The sequence below is a fragment of the Gobius niger genome (assembly GCF_951799975.1).
Source record: "Gobius niger genome assembly, chromosome: 15".
Taxonomy (NCBI): domain Eukaryota; kingdom Metazoa; phylum Chordata; class Actinopteri; order Gobiiformes; family Gobiidae; genus Gobius; species Gobius niger.
The window spans coordinates 19,494,117-19,514,391 of NC_136866.1; the positions used below are offsets into that span (position 1 = coordinate 19,494,117).

The following is a 20,275-nucleotide window of genomic DNA, read 5'->3' on the forward strand; positions in this document are numbered from 1 at the left end:
CCAGTTTACTTTCTTTTCTCTGAGTTGGCAACTTTTGCCCCCGTGAGCCACTTTTACTAATCAAAAATTGACTTAACAAGCTTATTTGGAAACGCAGAAGGCCTTGGATGGAGCTGTTTGGAAGGAAAGGCTGTTTTCTACCCAGTGAAACTCCACACCTTGACTGCCTATAGTTTGTTTGCTAACGCTCGCTAAAGCTTCATCGTGGCTGTGTTTGGTTTGATAACCAGTCCTCGTCGCGTTTGGGTCAAGAGTTGAGCGTGGTTGGAATTCCGATACGCCGCTGGAGTGTTTGATTGAACATGTTGACAGTGATAACATACAAACCGGACAGTTATTTTTTTTTTTTTTTTGCACTGCGGCAATGGACGAGTGGCTCTGGGTTTCACCAACACAGCTGAGGGCCGTTTGTAGCGCGCGCATCTGTCCGGACACAAATAAAGGCTTTGGTCCAATATAGGGTTACGCTCAGCCCGCAGTGGAACAGTGTAATGTGAGATTTGATGTTTGAGCATGGTCCAATGTGGGCTCTACATGTCATCCAGTCATTGAACTTTAACTACAGGAGGCTGCACTTACACGGATTAGGACAGGTGATAACGGGCAAATCATTTCAGCAAAGTCACCGTGCATCTCCATGGTCATCTGAGTAGGATTATGCTGTGTACATGCCACTCGATTTACCGATCGATCTACGTTCCCACCCTCACATATGGTCATGAGATTTGGGTCATGACCGAAAGGACAAGATCGCGAATACAAGCGGCCGAAATGAGTTTCCTTCGCAGGGTGGCTGGGCGCACCCTCCGAGATCGGGTGAGGAGCTCAGTTACCCGGGAGGAGCTCGGAGTAGAGTCGCTGCTCCTTCACGTCGAAAGGAGCCAGCTGAGGTGGCTCGGGCATCTGTTCCGGATGCCTCCTGGTCGCCTCCCGCGGGAGGTGTTCCAGGCATGTCCTAGTGGGACAAGGCCTCGTGGAAGACCCAGGACACGGTGGTGGGACTATGTCTCCGAGCTGGCCTGGTGTCGCCTCGGGGTCCCCCCAGAACAGCTGGAGGAGGTGTGTGTGGACCGGGAAGTTTGGGCATCTCTGCTGAGACTGCTGCCCCCGCGACCCGGCCCCGGATAAAGCGGAAGAAAATGGATGGATGGATGGACATGCCACTTCAATAATCGAGGACTCCAGAAATCAGATCATGGTCAGGTTTTTGGTCTGCGTGTAAACATAGACTTTTCTGTTCATTTCTTTTATGAACCAAATTTAACCAAATCTATGCACCTTGAGTACGACTGGGTACCGTCATTACCGTCATTTTCATTACCAGTACTTTAACAATACTTGGTTTACGATACCGAAAGAAAATCCTACATTTGGTCACATCATTGTTTTAGTCTGAAAAATGAATTATCTGAGCTAAAGGACGAGAGGAGCTCAGAGCGGGAACTGTCAGGTTCCGAGGCGTAACACTTCATTTGGACAATCAGCTTTCTCTGTACCGGTCACAAACACCTGGAACTGTTTGCCCACTGAGAGTCAAACACAAACACAAACTGCTCCTTCACGTTGGGAGGATCCAGCTCAGGGGACTCGGGCATCTGTTTCAAATGCTTCCTGGTCGCCTCCCTGGGGAGGGACCATATTTCTGAGCTGGCTTGGGAACGTGTTCGTGGATAGGATAGGGATATGTGGGCATCTCTGCTCAGACTGACACCTCTGCGACCCTGGATAAAGCGGGAGAAAAATTGATGCATGATAAACATAGCTCCCTGGATATTTGTAAAATATGCTTTAAACCAATTTTATTATTTTTGTCCAACATTCTTGAGCCTAATTTTTAATTGATGCTTGTCTCAGTCTATTTATTGTCACTCCTAGCTTGCCAGTGCGTGCCCTACCTGCACATCGACAGCCTAAGCCACAGTAATGTTATTCTCCACAGCTGAGTCATAGCAGAACATAAGAAGATCCTTTTCACATTCTTTCATTGTGTTGAATCTTCCAGGAAGGGTGTGCGTGGGCGGATAGTACGGAATTCTGTCTCGCTACCGCGAGAACATCCTGGGAATTTTCTCTTGTTTATGCTTCGCAGGTGCCATGGATACAGCTGAAATCCCGTCGGATGTTGTTGACTTACCTGCACGCAGCAGCTCATGGCGTGCCTTTGCTTTGTTACGTAAAGTGGCTGTGTGAAAGCGTAGAGGGCATGAGGTCACGGGAGAGTCTTTGGAAGGCGTCCGATCACATGCACTGCGTAGTTAAAGCTAGCGTGAAGTTACAGTCAGTGAAGTGTGCCGTTTGAGTGGTGTGGGAAAAGGAGCGGCGGGCATGAGGGCGCTGCTGCTGCTGCATGGAAGCAGTTTAAGAAAACAACTACAGGTATTGGTCTGTTGGGGAAATATCCAATTGCAAAGGATGGATTCATATTGTCATGGAGATCAGATTTGCACGAAGGGAAAGCACGAGCCAACTGTGGATTCTGTTTCAGATGTTGGTTGGTTATTTTGCAAGGTATAACAGCATATGAAATGTATAGATTTCCTCACGGGTGACACTGCAGGCAAAACTTTTGCATTTTCAGGTTTTGGGCCAATTTGGTTTCTTAACAAAATACCGTAATAATATCTTCACAATAACATGTTAAGTTATTATATATTGGAATCTTTGGACATTTTTAGGCATAAAACACCTCAACACCTTATTTTTGTAAATAAAAATGAATAGATGAGTGAATGTCAGTAATCTCCTGTAGTGGTGGACCACAGTGGGATAATATTTGTTTTGTCTTTTGGTATATCTTAAAAGGAGACATTTTTTACATTACTTTTATATTACCTTATTGTCATGAAAGTTGTTGAAAAAAAAAAAAGTGCTATTAAACTCCCTGTGAAGAATTGGGATGTGTCGGGAAGGTTGCAAATGACTTTGGACACAAACAACACTGTTGGTAAACAAAAAAAATGCTTATAATTATCTAAAAAACGATGCCCAAGACACTTCTGCCACCTTGCCTGTATGCATGTGTGGGCGGCGCCTCGGAGGTCATAATGGGGGTTAAAAGGTCGAGGGGCTGATTCCTTCCCGGGCTCTCTGGGCTTGTGTTTGTATAAAGGGCCGGTTTGTCCAAGGCTGTGGCGAATCACATAATTGGAGCCAGAGGAGCAGGACTTGTGGACATACACGTGAAGGGCTCTGTCAGTGCAGAGGTGCTTCAATCAAAGGGATTGCTCTGAGCACTTCAAAACCTCCCCTGCTTTGGTTTACAATTAATGAAGAACACCAGAAATCTTTGCAGTTTTGACGGCCCAGTCCCAATAGTGTACCTCTTGGCATACTGTGTGTATGTTTCCGATAGCATGATGTTGTAATAAAGTGCTATAACAACTACTTTTGCTTTGCTACTTTTTCATATTTGGAGATATTTTTTTAAGGCCGATCCTCCTGCCCTGCACAGTATTCTCCCCGTACCTGGTTTGGTATTCTATTCCATTTCTGGTAACTCAAACTGTTTTAATGACTTTTTTGAATGTCCTAAATCATGCAAAATCTATGTTTTTCATCATCAAAACCACACCCGTCTGTACTGTATGTCAGAAAGTCCGCACCACCTCCAGACTGCTGTTTTCTGCTGGTATTTCAGTGGTTAATCGTGGTTATAGTAGTTAAAATACTGCTTGATTTAATGGGATTATTCCTCTTTAAAATCCACTTTAGTCTTGGTTTAGTTAAAGGAACAGGCCACCATCTTTCCACACTGAGATATGTTCTTACCTGAGCTTAGACGAGTTGATGTGTACCTGTCTGGTCTTTTTGTGTGCGCTCAGTCACACACAAAGAACAAAGATGTTGTTACCTTGGCCTCTCCCAGAATATTCCAATAGCTCCAAACGGGGGTGAAGTTGGAAGCGACCAAGCTCTTCCACGGGCACAAAGACCAGACAGGTACTGATCTACTCGTCTAAGCTCAGGTAAGAACATATGTCAGTACTAGCTGAGACCCGGCCTTTGGCCGGGCCTCGCTCTCCACATTTGATATTCAGAGATTATGAGTTATTACAAAGAAATGTCCAGTATGGTCCCTATAACCCGTCACTCAGTACAGCTGTAGACCCGCAGTAAGCAGACCAGTGGTTCCCAACCCATTCCTAAAACTATGGCCACTCCAAATGTTTAAAATAATGAATGCTAAAAATAATTTCAAACAAACTGCAATTGGAGTGTTTGCACCCGTACTCCTTTCTTATAAACTACATCGACAATATGTAGCAAAACTCGGGGAATAGAATTCAAGAAACAGTGGAATATTTATGGAGAAATATTAGCGGTTCAGCTCTAACGGTTCGGTTCACGGTGCAGGACCCGTGGGTTGGAGCAATCTAAAAAATAAGAAGTTGTTTTTTATTAGACAGTATTTATATCCTTATAATACAATTGGCAATGCTTTCAAAGCCGATTTATAGAATGTAAAGAAGAAATAGAGAAGAAATGGTACAGCAGCAAAGTAAAAAAAAACATAAATTAAAAAAAAAAAGCAACAGTGCAGGCCATGCGCTCGTTAAGTGGTTTCACTTTCGCTTTCCGCACACGAAGGCTGAAGCTCTCGGAGCAGCGCGTTTCATTTGAAGCTCGTGTTTCTGCGTGTACTTTTTTCGGAGACAAAACTTTGGAGACGGAATATGACCAGGATTGGATCTTACGCATGTGTCTGAGCTTCTGACATGACAGCACTGGATCTGTAATGAACCACAGCCTCGGCCACTGCAGGAGAGACTGAAACAAAGACGCGTAGATGTGTTTTGGAGGATGTACCTGTACCTGCGGAGCGTCTGCAGCTGCAGTTTAGGGTGAGTGACGATGACAAACATCGCCCTGGTAGGATGCGCGCACGCACACATACACACACACACGCACGGCAGTCAGATCTCGTGCACTCGCGTTGTTGTGACGGCGGGTTGTCCTCGGACAGCAGCACCGCGGTCCATATGGACCCGTGACCAATGGCCGCGGCCGGTGGGACGGTGACGTGGGGCCGGCCGCGGATTTTTGGGAAATGAACATGGCAAGTCTTATATAGCGCTTTTCCAGACTGTCGTCGGTGTACAATTTGTAGCAGTATTCATTCAGGCCACTGCGCACATCAGCCCCCACCACCAACCACGCACACACTGACTACTGTCGCCAGGTTCCCAAACGGTCTCCCATCCCAGTCCTAACCAGGCCCGTCCCTGCTTAGCTTCAAAGTCGGTATGGGAAATAAAAATGGCGGCGCCCAGGCGGCGGCCATTGAGATAGCGTTTTCTATAATAGATGGTAAAATGGTGGTTCCTTTAATGTTCAGTCCTCTACTTTGGGTGGCTAGTTCTGAATTATAGAAAAGACCGTAAGAAGTAGTCTCTTGCTTCTTACGGTCAAGCTGGTCAAATTGGTCTGAAGACACACTTTTTACAAACTTTTACTCAAACTTTTGAAATCCAGCAGTCCAGCCTTGTCATTTGAGACCTGCTCATTGTGGACGTTTCGCATGACCAAAGGATTATTTCCTGACTGCAGACATTTAACCTCTGACCCCAGCTCATAACTCATTGCAGCACGTTGAGGTGTGAAGTGTCCTCTCTGCACCTCTGTGATCTGCTGTAGGGGAGCAGACCGGGTCCACTTTCAAAGGGACGTCTGCTGCTGCTGCTCGTGAGGTTTCAGAGGTGAACCAGTCGACCAGAGCCAAAGTCATATGTTTTCACAAAAACAGAACTCAAATATTGCTGTATTTGCAGAGTTTATTTCCCCTAAAGGGAAATCCGTCCCTCTGCGTTTGACCCACTCTTTTCAGGTCATATCTCTAAAACATTGTTGAGAGCAACTTGAAAGCCCAGTAGTGAAATTAAATAAGAGCTTTTACTCATTTCACGGATGAAGACATATGTCTTATTTTAGTGCTTTATATAGTTATGTTATTTCATTTATTTGGATATAATGTTGTACAAATATCAAAATGCGTAAATGCCTTGCTCAGATTCAGCTTCATGTGATGCTCAGGGTCATCTGCAATGTTAGACTTTTATTTATTACATCAGAGATTTAGTCCAATTTAGATCTATTTTAGAACCTTTTGTAAACCCAGCTCAGCTCTGAATTCATCTTGAAATCAGAATCTAGGCCTGGTGTTACTTGGATGTAGCCTGGTTTTACCAGACCCTCGTACTCATTGGGCCAGATCTTGTGACTGGCGCAGTCTGTGCGCAACTCTAAACGCAACGTGGTACACGCGCGATCTTGCATGTGGCGCAGGTTTTGCACTAAAGGCTGCGCTGCTAGGGAGAGGGCGTTATTTAAGAAAAAGAGGCCGACCGAGGCGTGGTTCATTACAAGCAGCACTACTCTTCTATGGCAACCTTCACATTATGTTCCTCTTTACATCCCACTGCCTTGTCTTCTTCCTTAGAATCGATGTCAAATTGAAAACAAAAAAGAAATTGCCTTGAAAAGTCTGTTCGAGCGTAGGATACACACGGCTTACTTTCTACAGTAGATCAACACCACAACACAACACCAAAACAACAGTTTTCCATAAATAAACCACACATGCCTTCAAGTGCCACAACACCACGTCTGATCTGAGTTTTAAGGTGACATTTCCATCGTGTGTCAATCTTTACCTCCTGATGATGCTCCTAGTGTAGGCACAGCTCAGGGCGCATAGCAACTTTTTTTTTCTTTTCCAATTCAGCCGCTCCAAGAATCCTGCAGCTGTAGCGCAAATGTTCCAATACACTACAGTATTCTTGCAACTGCTACATAACTCTGCAACTCCTCCGCAGCCGAAATGACAGTTTCTGATCAGTTAAATCCTGTACATTTCGTAACTTTGCGCATTCGAACGGTGTCCAACGCGAGGCTGCTCCTCTCTGTCCCGCCCGCTCATCTTGGATCTGCAGCGAGTGGCTGCAGCAGCGGAGGGACAGTTTTATTTCTTTAATCTTTACTAAACATTGCGCGTTGCATCACGCATGTTACGCGTTTACAAGAGAACCCCCCGCTACCCACCGCCTTCCGCAGGTCTGGGGAAAGCATGGGGAGGGGGCGGCACCACAACATCGCAATGTGAGTCTGTCCCCCCCTCCTGTCCTGCCCACTTTTTGCGCCAGGTATGACACTGAAGATTGCAAGGAGCGCCACCCGTCTGCGTATTCGTCTTCTCTACAGCCTGCGCTATGAACCACAAGATCTGGCCCACTGTGTTTCATACATTGGGTCTGGACCTTCAAAATTGAGCTCCGTTATCAGGTGAGAGGGGGGAACTCCTTTGAAACCATTGGATCTGATTTTCGCTAGTGTTTGGTCGTGACGTATGTAATGCACCCGAGTGAATGAAGCAGCTATCATAACACTATCATAGCTCTATCATAACTCTATCATAACTCTATCATGACTTTATCATGACTCTATCATAACTCTATGATATCACCTGGTTAATCATCTTTGTGTTCAGCAGGCTGCACAGCGTTTCACTGACTGGCTGCAATTAAGGCCGCGGCCCTTTAAGGACGTCTATCATAACTCTATCATAGCTCTATCATAGCTCTATCATAGCTCTATCATAACTCTATCATAGCTCTATCATAACTCTATCATGACTCTATCATAACTCTATCATGACTCTATCATAACTCTATCATGACTCTATCATGACTCTATCATAACTCTATCATGACTCTATCATCACTCTATCATGACTCTATCATAAATCTATCATGACTCTATCAGGACTATATCATAACTATCGCGACTCTATCATAACTCTATCATGACTCTATCATGACTCTATCATACTCTATCATAACTCTATCATAACTCTATCATGACTCTATCATAACTGTCATAACTCTATCATAACTCTATCATGACTTTATCATGACTCTATCATAACTCTATCATAACTATCATAACTCTATCATGACTATCATAACTATCATGACTCTATCATAACTCTATCATAACTCTATCATAACTCTATCATGACTCTATCATGACTCTATCATAACTCTATCATGACTCTATCATGACTCTATCATAACTCTATCATGACTCTATCATGACTGTATCATAACTCTATCATAACTATCATGACTTTATCATAACTCTATCATAACTCTATCATAGCTCTATCATGACTCCATCATAACTCTATCATAGCTCTATCATGACTCTATCATAACTCTATCATGACTCTATCATAACTCTATCATAACTCTATCATGACTATCATAACTCTATCATGACTTTATCATAATTCTATCATAACTCGACCATAGCTCTATCACAACTCTATCATAACTCTATCATAGCTCTATCATGACTCTATCATAACTCTATCATGACTCTATCATAACTCTATCATAACTCTATCATGACTCTATCATAACTCTATCATGACTCTATCATAACTCTATCATGACTATCATAACTCTATCATGACTCTATCATAACTTTATCATAACTCTATCATGACTCTATCATGACTCTATCATAACTCTATCATGACTCTATCATGACTCTATCATAGCTCTTTCATAACTCTATGATGACTCTATCATAACTATCATAACTCTATCATGACTCTATCATAACTTTATCATGACTCTATCATGACTCTATCATAACTCTATGATGACTCTATCATAACTATAATAACTCTATCATGACTCTATCATAACTTTATCATGACTCTATCATGACTCTATCATAACTTTATCATGACTCTATCATGACTCTATGATGACTCTATCATAACTCTATCATAACTCTTGAGCATTCCTTGCACATTCCAAGGCTTCAATTTTAATGTGGGATTTGGGAGCCGAGCCAGAACGGATTGAAAAGCTTCCATTACTTTTGTATCCGCCGCCATTGCCAAACTACAACCAGCAAATGCGGTGCAATTACTTGACGTCACCTACAAGCCCCGCCTCCATCGGTTGAAATTCAACCGATGTTACTCGGCCACTGAGATCAGAGCCAGACGTACATGTAGGGACATTATAATTTACCGGAGTTTACGGATGGCTAAGGCCAGGCTAATTTGGAAGGTTAATCATTTTATAAAGTGGTAATTGGGGTGAAAGTCTTAGGACCCACGATAAACCTAGGTGAAAGCATGTAGATAAACGATAAAAGGCTGAATGCTCAGATGGTTTTGAAATGAAACAACCCATGCACTGTCTACATGCTTTTAATGCACGGTCTTCTGTCAATGTGGGGGCACAAGTATCGCCAAATTATCATGGATGGGAACGTAGAGAAATGCAAAAAGGTTCACTTTTAGTCATGTCCAAATTTTGTTTATAAGTCCTGCAGATTATATATTGCGTACGGTCCATGCATTTTTTTTAAACTGCATGAACCAGTGCTGAAATGGATTTTGCAATAATGTCCCAATCAGTTTTCCAGACAGTTATTGAACATAACATGGATACAAGTCCTAACAGAAACCACACAGACTTTGGTAGAGTTTCCTCAAACAGCATCATCTCTGCAGCTGTACTCTGCCACGGCTTCTCCTTCTTCCAATGATGTCGCCTGAAAGGACCACACCTGCTTCTGCCGCGAGCTGCCCGAGCCTCTTCAGGACGCTGATGTACGGATTCTCCTCACACTCTCTGCTTTAAGCTTCCTGTTTCTTCACGCACAGGCGGATCAGGTGTCCCTTTGACAATGCAAAGGGGCCCGCCTCCTGCGTGGAGCGGGGAAAAGGCAGAGGCGGTGTAGTACAGCGGAGTGACTAATGCGGTGTTCTGTGTGCAGAGAGCGGCCCGTCTGTCAGGCTAATGCGGACGAGTAAATATGACACAATTTAAAACATTTGTCATCACTCTGTCACTTTTCAAACAGGCGTGATGTGATGGGACGACTCATAAATCATTAGGGCCGTGAGGCTTATACAGGAGCTTTTGTAAATGTTTTACTGAAGGGACACTCGGCAGGCGAAACTCACTTGTTTAATTTTCAGATTTTGGGCCAATTTGGTCTCTTAATATATGAACTTTAACCTGGAAACAAAAAATACCTTATCTTCACAAAATTTGAAAATATGACTTATGGATAACATCTGTTGTAAGTGATAATTATTTTATGTCAGTGAAGCAATACAAGTTAGCTAATGAAAGGAAGTGACGTAGATAGAGGTAAAGTTCCATATCAGTTTGACTCATTTCCCATTGACATAGAACGGTCAGCACGGCAACCGTTTTAGCAAAATCTTAAATATAATTGTGTAACTATGTTTTAGCAAAACATGTGTGTAATGTGTCATATTCACTTTAACAGTTTGTGGATGTTCTTTTCAGAGGGATTTTTTTATATAGAATTCCCAGCCTGATTTATTGAGTAAAAAAACATCTAAGTGAACATTGATTAAGCTGAAACAAGATCCAAATCCACACTGTAAAAGTCTTACATTCTGTATACATATACATCTCTCCATTATTCATATTTTGCCGCTGAAAAACTTGTAATCTGCAGCCAGAGTTTGAAAGTGATCCCTGTAAATGTATTTATTTTGGTGTCTTGTCTGACCTGGCCCCCTGCTCCCCTCCGCAGAGTGCCAGTCGGCCGTGGCGCTCCAGGTGCTGACGTCCCGCTGCCAGGGCAAACAGCGCTGTCTGCTGCAGGCCTCCACCAGGGACTTCGGGGAGCCGTGTTACCCGGGCACCAGGAAGTACCTGCAGGTCATCTACACCTGTGGTAAGGACTCCACACTTACAGGGCAGAGCTGCGCTTCTACAGGGCTCCAGCAGAGGCCACTGTCTCGCCGCGTGTGTATTTGTGTGTGTGTCACCAGAGGAATGCTATAAACATTAGCCCCTGGTTTAGTCTTGGCTTGGATCTGGGTTCCCTTTGCTTTGACTTTGGCGTCTCCTGTTTGGGATTTCACCTGGTACAGAAGATTTATTATTGATTTATTTCTAAGGTGAACTGTTTGTTTTCAATATCACGTGACATAGTGCTGAGTGTGGTCTAATTTACAACCACTTTGCAGTCAAAGTTCTCATTTACTTTTCAGTTGTTTTGTTTCTTTTGATCAGTTTTTAAGCTTTTTCTTGCTTCAGACCAGACGTGGGCAAAACTTCAGCCTGGGGGCCAAATGGACAATACAATAACAACATAAATACTGGTACGACTTCCTGCCGTCCTTATGAAGAGCACTCTGTTGGTTCAAATATTGTACTTTCTCCAGCTGGATTTGATATTTGGGCAAACTATTGCTGTTGCAGGATTCTAGTTTGTTTGTTTGCAGGTTGCTATATTGTCATAGTGTGTGATCTAGTGTGTGATCTAGTGTGTAATCGCGATGGTATCGATCTATGTTTGGATTGTCTATTACGTCCTGTCATGTTAAAACCTGCTGGCTCCTGTGCAAAAAATGACTGCCCTGACGAAAACTCTGCCACAGGCGTTTTGGCATTAGAAATAGAATAATAGAATCTTTGTGCCATTCACTTGTTTGGTGTTACAACATTTTAAGTTTGATCATTAGAGGGAAGAATATTTTGCGGTATTGCCTTATGCTTCTGACATTAACTATCTTCAATAACACACGAGCGGCAACAAGAACCATGATCAAACACCGTTACAAACAAAGAATAAAGTAAAAATGCACCTAAATCAACTGTCGATAAATAAATAAATGTTATGTTAAATGTATTTGTATAATAGCACTTTCCACATGGCACAAGTCGCCCAAAGCGCCTCACACAAAGGAACTTCACTCCACACACAGTTGTGGGAAGAGCTGCGCATGTGGCCATAGTCCCCCCTGGGGCAGCCTGACAGAAGCACGGCTGCACTCATCTGACCACACCTTCACACATCCTGGATTATTGTACATGTTTATAGTAGTAGAGGGAACCGGAGTACTCAGAATGAACCTCCACAGACACAGGGAGAACATGCAAACTCGAACCCGGGATCTTCTTACTGTGAACAAACCCTTAATGTGTAAACTACACGTTCTAGACAGGATCAATGGAGTTAGTGTGAGTGAAGGCGCTGTGTAATAATGTATCGGCTCCGTTAGCGTCCCACATGTTAAACAGTTCCGCCGCGCTTGGTTCTGTGTATCTCGTTCAGACAGGAGATCGGTGGAGAACACAGCCTAATAATGACTGCTTTTTTGTGATCAGCAGATTGCTCTTCTGAATGCAGATAGTGTTTTGCTGCAGACCCTGCCGGTCCTGACTCGGAAACACAAAGCCTTTAGTTTGCGGTGTGGATTTGACCCAGGCCTGTCTGACCTCCATCTCCTGAGGCCTCAGAGATAATGAGGAGCTGTGAGGAGGCAACATGAGGAAATGGGTCTGGCAGTTGTTTCCGAGGTTAGTCGATGAGGTGATGGTGGTCGCTGGTTTGTGCTGACAGATCCGATCATTTCAGCTCTCAAACTGCCTCCTCTACAAAGCGTTTGGGGACAGTTATGGTTCATGGCTTTACCTACATGCAGCTCCTAAAGACTACAAATTTGCCAGTCTCGTATGTAAAAGATTTGGATGTTTTTCTTCTCAGTAATTGAAGAGTTTATCATTGAGAGAGTTTACATGCGCTGGAGTATTCCGGTTATTAGCCATAATCCAGTTATGGCAGATTTGGGGATATGTTTTTTATATGTATATATAAGGATCCGACCTCTTGTACTGAGGCGACATATGCACAGGCACCTTTATGTATTTTTGAACACAATACGCCGAAAATGTTAAGTTTGAATGCCCACTTTGGGCCAAATGCTTTGACCATTTACATCCAGAGCTCTGGCAGGTGAGAGTGGCAGATGATTGTGGGTAATTCGTCACCTTTACCAGGACCAGGAAGCCAGCACTGGGGGGAAGGTTAAAGCTGGGACTGGAGGGAGAGAGTGGAGCTGCAGTTCACCAAGAGCCTTTTGGTTTTTTCAAGGTTTTCCATCATGAATGAGCACAGAGCGGAGGAAAACCAGCCGCTTTGACATAAATCCACATGATGCTTCATTCCATCTGAAATATTGACTTCTTTTAGTTCTGTCTTGGTGAAAATGGTTTCCTCTTCACTCCATAAACAGGAGCTCTCTAGACTCTCAACTGCCATGTTTGTTTACCATAGACGGCTCATGTGCAAGAAATGGGAAAGAGCATATACATGTTATAACCCGGTTATGCTGTTGGAGAATCTTGGGCAAAGCTTCTCATTACGGGGAAACTGCATTTTTATACCAAAGACAAAACCAGATTACTCAAAAGTCCCATTAAATAACTGGGGAACTCGTGTGCGTTGTGTCACGCGTGTGCTATGTGCTAATGCAGACGGTGTCCAATAGTCCTGATCCAGGTCTGTGTTTGCCGAGGGAATGCTACACCTCGGTTGTTAAGTGACCACATTGTCATCATTAAACATGTTGAAGGAAGGAAGAAGGCACAGACATTAGGAACAGGCCAAACCAAACAAACACAAAGTGCTTCAAAGCGCTCGCACTGGAGTGACTTTCTGAAGAGAGAGCCCTGAGCGAAACCATCCATCAGCCGACTGCACGTGTGACACCGGGTCATTCATGCTCCGCTTCAGAACGGCCGTAATTAACTGAACTCCAGGAACAGATTTCAAAATTCAGTCTTGTCAAAACACTGGGTATGGGTCAGGAGGAGAAATGATTGTCCTAGTCCTGGGGTTTCAATCCCTTCTCCCCGTCAACTACTTTTACCAAATAGAAATGATATTTTTCTTTAAATACCAAGAATGTAACGAGGCAATGATCCAAAACACAGACTCAGATCGATAGTTCAAGGTTTCTACAGGCAGAGGCAAGTCTAATCCTACTCTGTTTAACATGTTTGGCCTTGAAATGAAGAAACACAACATATTTAACGCCAGAAATACAAAAGAACCTGCATTTCCCCTAAAGATGTTCATATATTGGTCACAGTAGGCAGCTTTTAAGCCAAGATTTTTGCAAAAAAATAAGAATAAAAACTGCAGTAAATGTTATGTAAATGCCATTATTTTCTCAGAAATGTAAATGCCAGCTGGATTAAATTCAGTTTTCTTTAATGATATTTAAGGTCTTAATCCTGCGTACGTTATAGGGCTGGGTATGGTTATACCGGTACTTTAACAATACTTGCTTTACGATACCGATACCTGAACGATTCTCTTTTCGATACAGATAGTGACATATTTGTCATGTCGACCCAGGTTCATCCCCAATGACAAGAAATGTGTGGAAAAATGGGGAATAATTTGGGGGAAAATGAAGGAAGATTGGGAGAAATTGTGGCCAGAAAAAAAAGAGGTGTAAAGAAAATTTGGCAAAAATCGGAAAAAAATTGGGGGAAAATATAAGTAAATTGCAAAAATCGGGAAAAAATTTAGAAACAAAATGGGGATAATGTGTGCGTTAAATAAATATTTTTTTCACATTAGCCATATTGATCAAGCGGCCTCTACAAGCCTTTCATTGTCATCTTCTGTTTGTGTATTGTAGTAGAGGTTCTGAATGTAGGCCTGGTGGTACTTAGAAGGTCAAGTATATTATAAGGTGGTACCTAATGTGTTTGTATGAACTAACCCAGGATTGAGTCTGGTACATGTTGATATTAAAAGGCCCACTTTACTAAATGTCAGACTAACGGCCTCTAAACCAAATGCCCTTATAAAAACCCAGACGGCGTAATTCCTTACAATAGCGCCGAGGTTTATTGTGCAGTAATTATGCGTGCTCCTAACAATGTCATTCTTATTATCTACTAATTTGTTTACAAAACCAAAAGTTAGACACAGATTCACTCCATGAAAGAAGGAACAGGAGAGTGTGGGCAGACGGACCCCACACACTCAGAACGGGGCTGTGAAAGAGGACACCCCTGGAATCACCCGCTGCCCTGGAGCCTGGAGCCGTCAGTGACCTCACGTCTACCACGCCGGGTCATTTAGCCTGGTTTAAACACAGGAGGAGATGGAGAGAGCATTGGATCAAAGGTTTATAACATTACAACAAAGTATATTTACATTTCTTCCTGTAGTTTACCTTGAGACAGTGTACAGAGGGAGACGTTTAAGAAAATGTGAAATGAGGTTCGTTTCTGACGGGGCACTGCAGTTTGGTTTTTACTGACGGATTGTACACCGCCTGACACCCTGGATGAACTGATCTGATTTCATTAATCCAAAGCACCAAACAGTGTTAAAGTTAGTCTTTAAAATGCCTCCAAACATAGCAAACATAATAATTATACTTGGCTTTGATATCATTTCATTTGTAGAGACTTTTATGGGGGAAAAAAGGCTTTATATCCAATGCTAACTGATGCATGTGAACGATTTTTAGCGGCTAGGCTAAGCTAAGCTTAGGAATGAATGGGCTGTTAAGGAAACGCAAGCCACACTCTCAAATTGCAGAGTTTCTATCAAAACTCCTGCTCTCTTTGAACTGCTCCAGCAGAACCTACATTTTGACAACGGATACATTTAATTTTAGAAATTTCGCCTGCCAGCGCTCTGGGAACCTATTGAAAGTTAATATTGAGCTTCAATGCTATGTTTTAGTGTTGATTTAGAATCAAGGAATCGATTTTGAACATCCTGCTGAACATGTGCTGATCACGTTTCTTTACCAGCACCGCTGCGGGACTGTCGTACATTCTCTTTCTCTCTGAACACGGACTGTGTTTAACTCACAGTGGGATCACTAAAGTTTGTAGTTTGTGTTGTGAGAGCTTCAAAAGGATGGAGCCTAAATGCTGAATGAAGTACCTGTCAGCGTTGCTTGCAGCACACTACGGCTAAGTATTGCCCTCAGGCCATGCAAGATACCAGCCTCGTCTGGACCAACACTGTGGTTGTGCCAGGCGGAGGATCAGGCCCAAGATCTTGGTGAAAAATGAATGCAACACTGGATGTTTTGACCCTGCAGAAGGTTATTGAAACAATGTTTCTGTCATCAAAGCTAACGGCGCTACACCCAGATATCAGTGTGTGATCTTTTTTTGTGGCAATGTTTTTTTGGTCAATCAGTGTAGTTTAAAAGCCATATTACTGAAACAATGAAAGAGGAAGCCACACATTCCTAACTTTCCTAATAAACTGTATTTACAGCATTGATTCCTCACAGGGATGAGTTTATAGACATGTTTCACAACTCGCAGGGTCACTTTTCAGGATCACTTTCATGTTAATGCTGGAAAACTCACCTGACATGTCATGAAATCGATACAAATGGTTTCTGACAATATACTAAAGGAAGACAAAGGCTCTGTACCAAATGTCCACATATCTTGATCGTATTACCATATCCCGTTTGGATGTCATCCAGAGGCCACTTGGACATTCTGAGGTTAGCCCTGAAATGGAAAAGGTCTCTGTGAGCGTAATGACGGTAATGAGGCCATGGATTTATGATGTTTTGGAGCGCTGAAAGACAAACATTGTTTTCTCTCTCTGCTAATGTCATTTGGGTTGGGGTTGCTGCTGAGTATTGGGAAACTTGTTCCATTGACCCTGAGTGTCTTTAGAAGGCTGAGTTAGTATCTTGTTAAAGGGAGTGTATAATGCTGGTTGTTGGTTCGCTCGTGTCCCTTTAAGACCATCAGTTTAATCCGTTTTGTATTTGGCTTGATTAAAATGTGCATTTGTAAGTTTTCTTGCACACAAAAGAAAACCAAGCTGTGTTCATTAGTGGACTCGGTCAATGTATTAAACCCGGATGTTTGGCATCGTTTCCCAGGCGACTGTGCGCCATCTTCAACACCTGTTTACTGCTATGTGTCGGGTGGGACATCAGAATAGCTAAAAGCCGTTACAATAGCCAGAGTCCATCCAGAGTCCTCTTGGTTGACTTCCTTGGGAGTGGGTTCCTCCGAACAGAACTGAGTGTCCAGCTTCCGACGTATCTGAGCTCATTTGGAACAGCCTCTAGAGGGAGCAGCTGCAGCAGGTCACATGATCAAATCATATGATAAAATATTGATCTATTCATGAAAAGGCGAGAAAGTATCCTACCGTTTGAACATTTAGGTTTGAATAAAAAAACACATGAAAGGTACAGATTGTTGCTAAAATAAAGTTTATAGGATAAAAAAGAAGGATAAAAAACAAAGTTGCAGTGCACTGTGGGTAATATTCAACTGTCCTCCTCCTTGAAGAGCACCCAGTGTTGTATTTACCTCCACAGATCACGACGCAGTGCAGCACTTTCACTTCAGTTATCGCCCGTGAAGAAGAGTATTGGTTCTTCTTTAATTAAAGAGACTAGATACAAGTTGGTCGTTGTATACTCACTACTGCCACCTCAGGTCTTAGGTGTAACTGCAGCTTCTATATTAAGCTCGTGCATGACGGCACTTCGGACCCGAAGTAATACCTTTCTGAGTGACAGTGCAGGTTTTTAGAGTAAACAGGTGAACAGGTGAACAGGTCTGAGCTCATTCTACACAGACATGACTGGAACATGTAGGGGGAGGAAAATACTTGATTTATACTCTGTATAGTGCCTTTAAGCTGTCGGCCGTCTAAATCAAAGAAATCGTCAAGATAGATAGACAGTTAATTTACGTAAAAAAGTATCCAAACTATTTAGAAACACTAAGATAAGATAGATACATCCAAAACGTATTAAAACATTAAGCCTTTGTCATCAGACTTAACATTAATATTACTTAAGTACAAGAACAAACGTATATAATGTATATATCTCCTCTTAGACTCAAGGGAAACAGTGTGTGAGTCATTGTGGTCAGAAACATTTCTATTGTCCAGCTTCTTATGCCAGCAATCCTATTCCTGCTGACCTAAGTGTGACTTATTACGCTGTAAACCCCTCACGGTTTGGCAGTTTATTCCCATTTGTTTCTCTAATGTCAGTCCACTTTATTACCGTGTGCAGGACTCTCTTCCATTTAAAGACATCTCACACCCGGGTTTGCTGCCAGATCTGCGGCGCAGAGTTATTGCCCAGAGAAATCTCATTTAAACATAATAAAGAGAATAAAACGGTGAAGTTGAAATACTTTAGAGCTGACGTGGCTCGTTTTGCATCGTGATATCAGAGTGACCTCTACGCTTCACCACAACACGACTTTCAACACAACGCTGTATTTACACAGACATGACTTCTTTATTACTCTTTATTTTGCATTGTTTGCTGTGGCCAGGACTCTTTCCTAACTTTACCAAAGCATTTCTTACATCTTACACTGGAAGTGAACCATTACCAGCTGAAGGATAAAACTAACTTCCTGCAAAGAAATAAAATCAGGTAATGGTCCTTTTAAATGAGCATTTTTAGCCAAACTATTGCAATTCAAAAGAGAAAAAATAGCACATTTAGTGATATCAGTTTGAAACTTCTGCAGTAAGTTAGTGACATAAAAACATTTTATGTTTTCATATAAAAATAATGCATTGTATCTCCCAAAAAATTGCCGATACGTTCAGTGACCAAATGTAAATGATGGATAGCGCCGGGTGGTTATATTTGTTGATATATTAGTTCCAAAGATTTGCTCAGATTTTGGATCTTGTGTAATTTTGCACAATGCCACTTCCCCTCGGCTAAGATCCTGCTCACAAGATGTTAGTTTGTCTATGAAGATAAAACATCTGCGTGAAAACCTTTAAAGACGAGTCGTTCGGAGGAAGTATCTATAGACCATGTTGAATGTCCTCTCAGTGATCATCCCTGTGAAACTTGCTGCCCAGTGTGTCATCTGAAATGAACAGCAGCCTACAGCTGATGCCTCCAGGTCTCCAACATGTTATACAAATGACCAGTTGGTTCCAGCCCGAGGAAGGCACTGCCCTGACTCTGTACATTGTTTTTGGCTCAAACTATTATTTATTTAAAACATTAAATGACCTACCACAGTCTCATATTGATTTACTGCAAGAAATATTCTGGACTCTCCATAATCTTAAACAGAAACGGTAAAGATGATTGAATAGCACTGAGACAAACACACAGGAGCCTGATGACATGTGAGGAGGGCTGGTTGTTGGTGATAATATTAGATAATAAAAACTCCCCGTGGACAAACTTTCAGACTGGATGACTTAGGTCACATTCCAGTGGAGAGTTTACATGTTCAGACCCAACACTCCAAACACAAACTACAAATGAAACGAAAGCCAATCACATGTTGATCATCTGTATTTACAGTAAAGTGAGCGCTATAATGCCAGCCCAGTCTGTACCTCCCTATAGCGCAGTATGACGCTACCCTGACTCTGCTGAGCTCCTGACCTCAGCTGACCTCAGCTGACCTGGGATCAGTTGGGTTTTAAACGTTCTGTAGTGCGTGTCCTTATAAGGCTGTGTACGCTGGACGACATCACACTGGGCCTACATTACAACAGCGGTAATAATGAGTGCCCCCCCTCCGAGCGCTCAAAACACTCAACATTAGGCAGGTAGTAAGTAAGTGTGCAAGTAAAAAGTGTGGGATTTATGGTTCTCTGTGGATCTGAATCTTTGAGATGATTCCATAAAGTCATTCAGTGACACACCGCACTTAAAACACTGACTCTGATATACGCCACACAGAGATTTATACAACGTTTCATAGATTATTATTTTTTTCAGAGTGGTCAGTGTTGAGATTTTTTAGCGTGTTTTTTCATTAGTTTTAATGTCAGTATTAAAAAGATGAAACTGATGCTTATGATATGATTGTCGTTAGCGAGTAACGACAACATCGCGGAGCAAAAGCCGGCTTCACAAGCTGTGATCGAGATTACTCTGTCATCCAAATATGGTCAACAACATCTCCGCTTTGATTGCTCCTACCGACTCCACACTTTACAGGCTTGGGTGTGCAGTGGTCCCTCGCTACAATTTTGCTGCTTTTTTACAGTGCATGAACGCCATGCGTGCATTGTGTTCTGCGTCCTGATTGGCTGGTCGCAGAGTGAGCCTCCTCAGAGAGGATCTCTGTCTGTCTCCCATCAACACATCAGTCACACACTGCAGTCACAGCAGCACAGGCTTTTATAGTTATCTAATTCCCAGCCTGATTTATTGAGCTTTGAACCAGAAAAAACAAGGCGAAATTCAATTTTATTTTATTTTTTCACCTATAAAAGTTTTTTCAAAAACTTAGCAAGATCCAAAATCTTTGTAACCAATATACAGTATCAACAAAATAAAACCAGACATTCAGGCCTGGCTCCATCCATTATTTAGATTGGATGCCAAATTTTGTGCAGTAGTCGACAAAACGTCACAAACTAAACATTGTAAAAGGCGAGTTTGCTTTATTGTAGTTAAGAC

At 42.5% G+C, this 20,275-nt stretch overlaps 1 protein-coding gene across 1 annotated transcript in view; it reads left to right on the forward strand.

The window, feature by feature from the left end:
- The window catches only part of eva1aa (eva-1 homolog A, regulator of programmed cell death a), a 125,059-nt gene that overhangs the window by 53,161 nt on the left and 51,623 nt on the right, over nt 1-20,275 (forward strand). Inside the window, exon 5 of the mRNA XM_079572764.1 lies at nt 10,591-10,734. Coding sequence (XP_079428890.1) covers nt 10,591-10,734 — 144 coding nt within the window. The remainder of the gene's footprint in view (nt 1-10,590; nt 10,735-20,275) is intronic.